Source organism: Chanodichthys erythropterus, chromosome 15 (assembly GCF_024489055.1).
Source record: "Chanodichthys erythropterus isolate Z2021 chromosome 15, ASM2448905v1, whole genome shotgun sequence".
Classification (NCBI taxonomy): Eukaryota; Metazoa; Chordata; class Actinopteri; order Cypriniformes; family Xenocyprididae; genus Chanodichthys; species Chanodichthys erythropterus.
The window spans coordinates 27,094,764-27,104,496 of NC_090235.1; the positions used below are offsets into that span (position 1 = coordinate 27,094,764).

The 9,733-nt window shown below is 36.5% G+C and overlaps 1 protein-coding gene across 1 annotated transcript; it reads left to right on the top strand.

Annotated features, from left to right (window-relative positions):
- The first annotated feature begins 6,356 nt into the window (after positions 1 to 6,356).
- Positions 6,357 to 9,449, top strand: arl4ab (ADP-ribosylation factor-like 4ab). The gene is made up of 2 exons (XM_067410948.1): positions 6,357 to 6,503; positions 7,128 to 9,449. The coding sequence occupies exon 2, from the start codon at positions 7,257 to 7,259 to the stop codon at positions 7,860 to 7,862; it is 606 nt and encodes a 201-aa protein (XP_067267049.1). The 5' UTR covers positions 6,357 to 6,503; positions 7,128 to 7,256; the 3' UTR covers positions 7,863 to 9,449.
- The last annotated feature ends 284 nt before the right edge of the window (positions 9,450 to 9,733 follow it).

Below are 9,733 nucleotides of genomic sequence, written 5' to 3' on the forward strand. Positions count from 1 at the left end.
CCAAATGTCCTATCCTAACAAACTATACATCAATGGAAAGATTATTTATTCAGCTTTCAGATGATGTATAAATCTCAGTTTCAAAAAATTTACCCTTATGACTGGTTTTGTGGTCCAGGGTCACATATAGCAAAAAAAAAAAAAAAACAAATAACAAAAATAACAATGCATACAGACAATTTCTTTCAAAAGGACATTCGGAATAGGAAGTTTGTGTCATACGTATCCTCCACGCTCCCCTTTTCTATCTCTCTTCTCTCTCCTGGGTAGAGTTTTAGTGGTTTGCATGAAATTTCTTGAAGCACTCAATATGCAAGGCAACACCGCATTTCTCACATGCAAAGGAAGTGCATCCATCACTATCAAATTAAGGTCTAATGTACAGTAGAGATGTCAGTTAAAGGGTTAAGTTATGTCTTAGGTGGGACATTATGAAAGCAAAAAGCACTAAACAAGACCAATCACCTTGATTTATTAACACAGTATAGCCCATTTATATATATATATATATATATATATATATATATATATATATATATATATATATATATATATATATATATATATATACAGTACACTAAGATTTTTAATGTTTTTAAAAGAAGTTTCGTCTGCTCACCAAGGCTACATTTATTTAATTAAAAATACAGTAAAAACAGTAATATTTTGAAATATTATTACAATTTAAAATAACAGTGTACTATTTAAATATATTTGACAAAGTAATTTATTCCTGTGATGCAAAGCTGAATTTTCAGCATCATTACTCCAGTCTTCAGTGTCACATGATCCTTCAGAAATCATTCTAATATGCTGATTTGCTGCTCAATAAACATTTATGATTATTTTCAATATTGAAAACAGTTGTGTACTTTTTTTTCAGGATTCCTTGATGAATAGAAAGTTCAAAAGAACAGCATTTATCTGAAATACAACGCTTCTGTAGCATTATACACTACCGTTCAAAAGTTTGGGGTCAGTAAGGATTTTTATTTTTATTTTTTTGAAAAGAAATTAAAGAAATGAATACTTAATTAAATTAAATCAATCAAAAGTGGCAGTAAAGACATTTATAATGTTACAAAAGATTAGATTTCAGATAAACACTGTTCTTTTGAACTTTCTATTCATCAAATAATCCTGAAAAAAAATATTGTACACAAATATTTTGTACAGTTGTACACATTAAATGTTTATTGAGCAGCAGATCAGCATATTAGAATGATTTCTGAAGGATCATGTGACACTGAAGACTGGAGTAATGATGCTGAAAATTCAGCTTTGCATCACAGGAATAAATTACTTTGTCAAATATATTCAAATAGAAAACAGTTATTTTAAATTGTAATAATATTTCACAATATTACTGTTTTTACTGTATTTGTAATTAAATAAATGTAGCCTTGGTGAGCAGACGAAACTTCTTTTAAAAACATTAAAAATCTTAGTGGTTCCAAACTTTTGGACTGTACTGTATATATATTTATTTATTTATATACACACACATGAAAATTACTGTTCTTTGGTAGGGTTTACCTTCGTCATGCTAGGGGTAGGAAGTTGACAGCCTCATGTGAGAGGAAGGAAGTGAATACCTTTTTTTTTGTTCTTGAAATCCTTTGGTTGTTTGCTTGCATGTCATTGAGGCATAAAACTTGGATAACATCTAGAAAAATACTTACAAAAGGAAAATGACAACTATACACTGCAGCAACTACAGTTGCCGGTGGCCTTAAATGGGTTTTAATATTACTTCCTATATAAATATTTGTAAAATGGTGAAATGAGTGTAGTGCTTGTAGTGATGATGCATTGTGCATGGACAGCAAAATGGTTTGGTCAAATATATGATACATTCGTGATTAAAAAAAGTTGGAATAATATTGTTTCACTTTATGTTAGTGAGAACATCCCATAGACTTAAACTGTTTTTATTATATCAGTATAATTATACTTTCTCCCCTGATTTCACAGACAAGGTTTAAACCTAGTCCCATGTTTGAGCTGTTTTAACTAAATGCAACTTGCACTTAAAATATGTAAAATGTCACTGCCATTGTTTTGTCTCAAGATGCACACCAGTAATGTTTTTTTTCCCCCTAAGGCATGTTTATAAAATGTACATAAATATCCTAATTGAACTAAAGCCCTGGCTTAATCTAAGCCCTGTTTGTGAAACCAAGCCTCTATGTCCTAATCCAACCCCTATCCCTAAAACTAACACTCACCTGTGCACGGATTTAAAGACTAACATCTTCTGGAACATTCATGAGCATTTTTAACCAACGAGGTCTGGCTAGTTGTGTTTTTCACTATATAACATTTTGAAAAGTGTGAATAATTTGGATCGCACACATTCAGTCATGTGAAAAAGTTAGGACACCCTATTGAATTCCATGGTTTTCCATATCAGGACATTTTAAAAAAAATCATCTGGTCCTTGGCAGGTCTTAAAATTTGAAAAATAAAACTTCAGATGAACAACAACACATGACATATCACACCGCGTCATTATGTATTTAACAAAAACTAGGCCAAAATGGAAAAGCCATATGTGACAAACTAAGGACACCCTATGATTCAATTGCTTATAGATCTACTTTTAGCATCAATAACTCAATAACGTAATCATTTTCTGTGTGACTTTATCAGTCTCACATCATTCTGAAGAAATTTTAGCCAAATCCTCTTTATAACGTTTCTAGAGTTTTGTAGGCATTTGTCTCTGCACAGCTCTCGCCCCAGCTTTTCAGTCGGGATGAGGTCTGGACTTGACTGGGGCATTGCAACACTTTGATTGTTTTCTTTTTCAGTCATTCTTCTGTAGATTTGCTGCTGATCTTTAGATTATTGTCCAGTTGCATGACCCAGTTTTGGCCAAGCTTTAGCTGTCGGACAGATGGCTTCACATTCGACTCTAGAATACTTTGGTATAGGGAGGAGTTCATGGTCGACTCAATGACTGTGAGGTTCTCAGGTCCTGCATGTGGCTGCAAAACAAGCCCAAAATCATCAGCCCTCCACCAGCATGCTTGACTTTTGGTGTGAGGTGTTTGTGCTGATGTGCTCTTTTGGTTTTCACCAAACTTGGTGCTGTGAATTATGGCCAAACATCTCCACTTTGGCCTCGTCTGTCCAAAGGACTTTGTTCCAGAAGTCTTGTGGTTTGTTCAGAAGCAACTTTGCAAACCTAAGCTGTGCTGCCATGTCCTATTAGAGAGAAGAGGCTTTCTCCTAGAAACCCTTCCAAACATGCCATACTTTACCTGTCTTTTAACTGTCATGAACTTTATCATTTAACATGTTGACTGAGGCCTGTAGAGTCTGAGGTGTAGTTCTTGGCTTGTCTGCAATTTCTCTGAGCTTTACACGGTCTGATCTTGGGGTGAATTTGCCACTCCTGGGATGATTGTGTCTGTTTTGAATGTTTTCCACTTCCTCACTGTAGAAGGAAGGACTTCAAATTGTTTGAAAAAAGGCCTTATAACCCTTCTAAGATTAATGGCACCAAAAATTGCTTCTCTAAGATCATTGCTGATGTCTTTCCTCCTTGGCATTGTGTTAACACACATTTGAAGGCTGAAGACACTCAAATTGCCAAAACTTCTGCTTTTGCTGATGATCAATTAATCAAAGGTATTTGATTAGCAGCGTCTGATTGTTACTTACCCTCTTAATTCCTATGTTAACAGTAAGGGTGTCCTTAGTTTGTCACACATGGCTTTTCCATTTTGCCCTAGTTTTTGTTAAATAAATAATGACACAGTGTATTATATCATGTGTTGTTGTTCATCTGAGGTTTTATCTTCCAAATTTTAAGACCTGCCAAAGAACAGATGATTTTTTATTATGTCCTGTACGGAAAACCATGGAATTCAATAACTTTTTTACATGACTGAAAAACTTGCTGTAAACATGCCAGTGGCCCCATTTGTGACTGGTGGGTTTTTAGTAAGTAAATGTTTAATGCACATCTTAAAAATGTAAAAGTATTGTTACATTTACACAAACAAAGAAACCAAGTAAAAAAAGAAAAAAGAAAGAAAGAACGAAGTACTTGGTTTATCATCCCACTTTGCCCACAATTGCTAAAAAAATATTAAATTATGTTACTTTGAGCTATTTTTTACTAGTTTCCTGCTGTTTCCGTTGTGAAAAGGAATAAAGTGTAACTGTAAAACATAAAAAAACAAACAAAAACTGTATGGAGTTTGTTTCATGGGATATCCAACAAATAGAATAAATGTGCTCACTTATCCCATTATTTGGGAGTAAACGTGTTAAGCAATTGAAAGTATGAAGGGTGAACAATAACAGCCCATGTGGTATTTCCTTCCAAGACCACAAGATGGCGCACAAGTAAAACAAAAATTTCACGGACAAAATGCATCATTAGGAATAACATAACACTTCATCCAGTGCTGCATTGGGTGCTGCTAATATATATATGTGTACATTTGCTGAACTTTATTGAATATGCCTATTTCGCTAGACATGCGAATGTGGTTATAAAGTCAAGTCGTCTTAAGTGACAGACTAACTAACCAGTACTGAATTAACTAGTTTATTAAGAAGCTCAGACGAACGATTGTTTGAGAACGAGCAATCAAGCCAGTCTAGGGTATTCAGTAGTTAGATCTCCGGTGTATGAATAGATGTGTGGTGTACGTGACAGCACGTCCATCACGGGCTAATTGTCTATTGAAAGCACTGCTAATTGTTCTGACACTTTGATACGCCTCCTTTCTTTGACAGGACTGGCTCACTTATGTTTATTCCGTTTTGCTTTCCACTACATAGTAATTTCATTACTTGTCATAGGCCTACATGTTGTTCACCTGCATTCACTTCTTTTAAGTTTAAAGTTCAGGGGCAAGACTCTTACTGGGACACAATTTTTCGCAAATAAGTTATGTTAAGTTACGTTAACATACACAAACCACCTTATTTTTGTTTAATAATATGTTAGAATCGAACTTAATGGAGTCGGTTCTTTCGAATCAATTGCTCAAAGAGTCTAAAAGAATCGGACAGCTCATTCCCACACTCTTTTGAGCGGTGTCTCACTCAATAAAACATAGGCCTACGCACATACAGTAGCTACAGTCCAAAAGTTTGGAACCACTAGATTTTTAATGTTTTTAAAAGAAGTTTCGTCTGCTCACCAAGGCTACATTTATTTAATTACAAATACAGTAAAAACAGTAATATTGTGAAATATTATTACAATTTAAAATATTTTCTATTTGAATATATTTGACAAAGTAATTTATTCCTGTGATGCAAAGCTGAATTTTCAGCATCATTACTCCAGTCTTCAGTGTCACATGATCCTTCAGAAATCATTCTAATATGCTGATCTGCTGCTTAATAAACATTTAATGTGTACAACTGTACAAAATATTTGTGTACAATATTTTTTTTCAGGATTATTTGATGAATAGAAAGTTCAAAAGAACAGTGTTTATCTGAAATCTAATCTTTTGTAACATTATAAATGTCTTTACTGCCACTTTTGATTGATTTAATGCATCCTTGCTGAATAAAAGTATTCATTTCTTTAATTTCTTTAAAAAAAAAAAAAAATTCTTACTGACCCCAAACTTTTGAACAGTAGTGTATAATGCTACAGAAGCTTTGTATTTCAGATAAATGCTGTTCTTTTGAACTTTCTATTCATCCTGAAATCCTGAATCCTGAAAAAAAAGTACACAACTGTTTTCAACATTGAAAATAATCATAAATGTTTATTGAGCAGCAAATCAGCATATTAGAATGATTTCTGAAGGATCATGTGACACTGAAGTAATGATGTTGAAAATTCAGCTTTGCATCACAGGAATAAATTACTTTGTGAAATATATTCAAATAGAAAACAGTTATTTTAAATTGTAATAATATTTCACAATATTACTGTTTTTACTGTATTTTTAATTAAATAAATGTAGCCATGGTGAGCAGACGAAACTTATTTTAAAAACATTAAAAATCTTAGTGGTTCCAAACTTTTGGACTGTACAGTATAACGAGATATATTAGAACACAAGGGACACGACGCTGGATGAAGTGGATATTATCAATAATACTGTACTTTTAAACACAAAAGCACACTCAAACTTTTGTTTTCCAGCTAAAGCTTTATAACGCTCACCTGTAAACGCGTCTCTCAAACTTTAAACGCCTTGAGCGACGTTAACAGGTGGTGAGGAGGTGTGTGCAAAAAGACGACAGGCTTGACTTTTCACCAATCAAACTCCAAAGAAAATAACACGCGCTCATTGAATTGAACCAATCAGCGCGTCGTTCTACACAGTGGGCGGAGCCAACCCTGCTAGAATGAAGTGGAATGCTTCTCGCTGTAGAGTCAGTGAAACAGGCGCTGTTACAGGGAGTGGATACACTTGTCGGCTCAGCTGATCTGAATGGCAGCAATATTTTGGAAATAGTCGCAAACATTTTCATCTACTGAGCTAACGTGTAATGCAAGGATCGCACTAAATAAGGTGGGTGCCGCACGAGATTTTATTTCCTTATAGGGATAAATAACAGCCTATGCAATAATATGATTTAGAGTAACTTATTATATTGGTAACGAAGCTCTAGCCTTCTGGGCTCGTAAAACAGTTTTAGCGCACAAAATAATAATGCTTCTCATTTTGAATCACTTGTTGGGAGAAAATAATGAAGAAAATCATGCCTTTATGTATGGAGATGTGCCCCTCCTAAAGCTCTTCTACAGATGGTCATAGAGATCTGCGACAGACTCGTGTTTTCCACGTTTACATAGGCCAACCGGTGCTTTTTCCCCTCTATTTGCAACTGACAACTACTGTTGAACAATAAAATGGCATGAATAGATGAACAGGAGCCTTTGCGCTCTAGGATTTTTACCGATGCGTAATTCTGGTGCCCCTGTGGCGCTACATGTGCAAATGGGCTTCCTGCTGTTTCATCCCTCATTCAACTGGCACTGAATGACATCCAGCTAGGTTGAATCTGTGTGGCTTTCAGAATGACAATGCTTACTTAAAATGAACAGCCAAGTAAAGGAGAGCTGCAAAACTGTGTGTGTCATGGTGCTCCACTGCTGGCCTCATTGCATCATCTCCTTTTTCATTTGGTTTCAGGTTATAGCAGCAGCTTCTCAAGGGAACGAGAGAAGCCTTGTGAATATTTGGTGAAGCGGTAGCAGCAGCGACACCTGGTCTCCCGAGTCTCCGCGTTCACTTTCATCCTCATCAGAGTGGCAGAACAAGATGGGGAATGGATTATCAGAGCCCCATGCCATCTTTCCCTGCCTCCCGTCCTTTCAGGCCCTGCACATTGTTATTCTCGGCTTGGACTGTGCCGGTAAGACCACGGTGTTGTACCGGCTACGCTTCAATGAGTTTGTGAACACCGTTCCCACCAAGGGCTTCAACACGGAGAAGATCAAGGTGACTCTCGGTGGGAAAGGCCGGACTGCGACCTTTCATTTCTGGGATGTAGGAGGTCAGGAAAAGCTCCGGCCGCTTTGGCGCTCGTATACGCGGTGTGCCGACGGCCTGGTGTTCGTAGTGGACTCGGTAGATGCCGAACGCATGGAGGAGGCCAAAACGGAGCTGCATAAGATCACGCGGCTACAGGAGAACCAGGGGGTGCCCGTGTTGGTGGTGGCTAACAAGCAGGACCTGCGCAGCGCTTTGCCCCTATGTGAGGTCGAGCAGATGTTGGCGCTGAACGAGCTCGGCTCTCACACACCCTGGCACCTCCAACCGGCCTGTGCCATCATCGGAGAAGGTCTACAAGAAGGCCTGGAACGTCTCCACTCCATGATCATCAAGCGGAGAAAGATGATGAGGCAGCAGAAGAGGAAAAGATGACTGTTTGGTGATGGGAATGTGAGCTGGATGTGGTGGTAGGCCTCTGTGATGGCTCCGCTGGTGACGTGCCGTGGGCCTTTGTGGCCCCGCGCTCCTGGAATTGTTGTTTCGGCGGGCTGAGTTTTATCAGTCAGGTGGTTCTGGATAAATACAGTTCAGAGACGCAAGAGGACAATATTGATTTACCACTTTGGTTGTTGGATTGTAGCAGCCGTGGGACGATCACATGGAACTTTTACATCAACACAGTGTTACGCAACGTCATGGGTCTGTGGTACATCGAGTTCTCATGAAGGACAACACTGGACATTAACTTGTAAATGACAAAGACTGATCGCAGAAGAGTTGGTCTTTGTCTTTGCGTCTGAAGTGTTACACGTATCCTAGCATTCATGTATTGTCTCGAAATGGAAGGATTGATTACCAAAGCTGCCATGGACATAATGAAAAATCCAATGTATACATTCAGGTGATGTTTCCCCCATTGGTTTTTATCCAGAATGGCCACTCGTCATTTTCTCTGAGTGTTTGCTGTCTTGGTGGTCGGGGAACCAGAATAAGCTTTATGGATCACTTGTTTGGGAATGCACAAATGTTTAAATCAGATCGGAATCACAGAGAAGGGCATTTCGTCAACCGCTAAAGTAGTTCAACAGGCGAATGTGGTAGTTGTCAAGATTTGTTAAAGGTGTACTGTCCTTCTTAAGTAGTTCTGTTGAGCTTCACTCAAGCTTGAGGACTACTTGTGTCATTTCTAGCTGTACCCACATTGTGCGATTCCCTAAATGACAAGAGATGTTTAAATGCACTTTAGAAATTCCCTTTTCTAATCTATGAACTTGCAGCATCTGATTTTTTTTGTAAAGAGTTTATCATGTTACAGAAAAAAGAAGTAATGTATTGCTTCGAATGAAGCGTTTTTTTTGTTGTTGTTTTTTTTAACTATCCACTGTTCCACGTTCAAAGTGTAAGTTTGTCACTCAGTGCTCGTGTGTTGGGGGATGTTCATATTTATGTGTCAGAATTTGTACACTTTGAATAAATCCACAACTACACTAAACTTTATCATGTTTTGAGTCCTCATTATTACCTGTTGCATGATGAACTCATGCTAATTATCAAAGTTTATTACCTGATTGCATTTTTTTAGTCTGATAATCGTTTGACGCACTTTACATATGAGTCACTGAAGGTTGTACCTTTTTATAGAGTCATTGGGACATGCAAAAGTGGTGACATGAACTGTATGTGTCCCGTTCTAGGCATGTGACCGGACAGGATGTACTTTGTACTCAGTCTGTTGTCAAACAGCTATATAAATGTTTTAAATTATTTAATTTTAATATACATTTTGGTTTCTTTATGTTGCATTTGATGATGTATTATGTATTTCAGAGTCATTCATGTTTTAGGGTAAATGATGCCATGCTTTTTTCTTTCTATTTTAAATTTTACAGTTTAAAATTGTATTTCATACAATTAATTTAATTTCTGAATTATTTTTGTCAGGATGACACAACTGTTCTGATATCAGTGAAGAAGAAAACAATTAAAAGAATGACATTCAACAACAAAAATGTTTTACTTTTTTATTAACTTTTTTGTTGGGGAAAAAAAAAAAGAAATCAAGGTTTAAGTAAAGGCATTTTTACTTGATGTGTATACCACATAACATTTTAGACTAGTTAATAAAAAAATCACGAAACCAACAAAGAATACATTTTAAGAACTTTTTAAACTAGATTTTGGGATATATTATTCTTTATTGTGAAATGGTTCTTGTATAACAAGCCAAACCAACTGAGAGTTCACGCTTAATTAAGCATTAATCAAATAAGACTTCACAAGAATTTGTTCTTTTACAAACTGCG

Coding starts and splice junctions, on each gene's coding strand:
- arl4ab (XM_067410948.1), top strand. CDS start 7,257: ATGGGGAATGGATTATCAGAGCCCCATGCCATCTTTCCCTGCCTCCCG.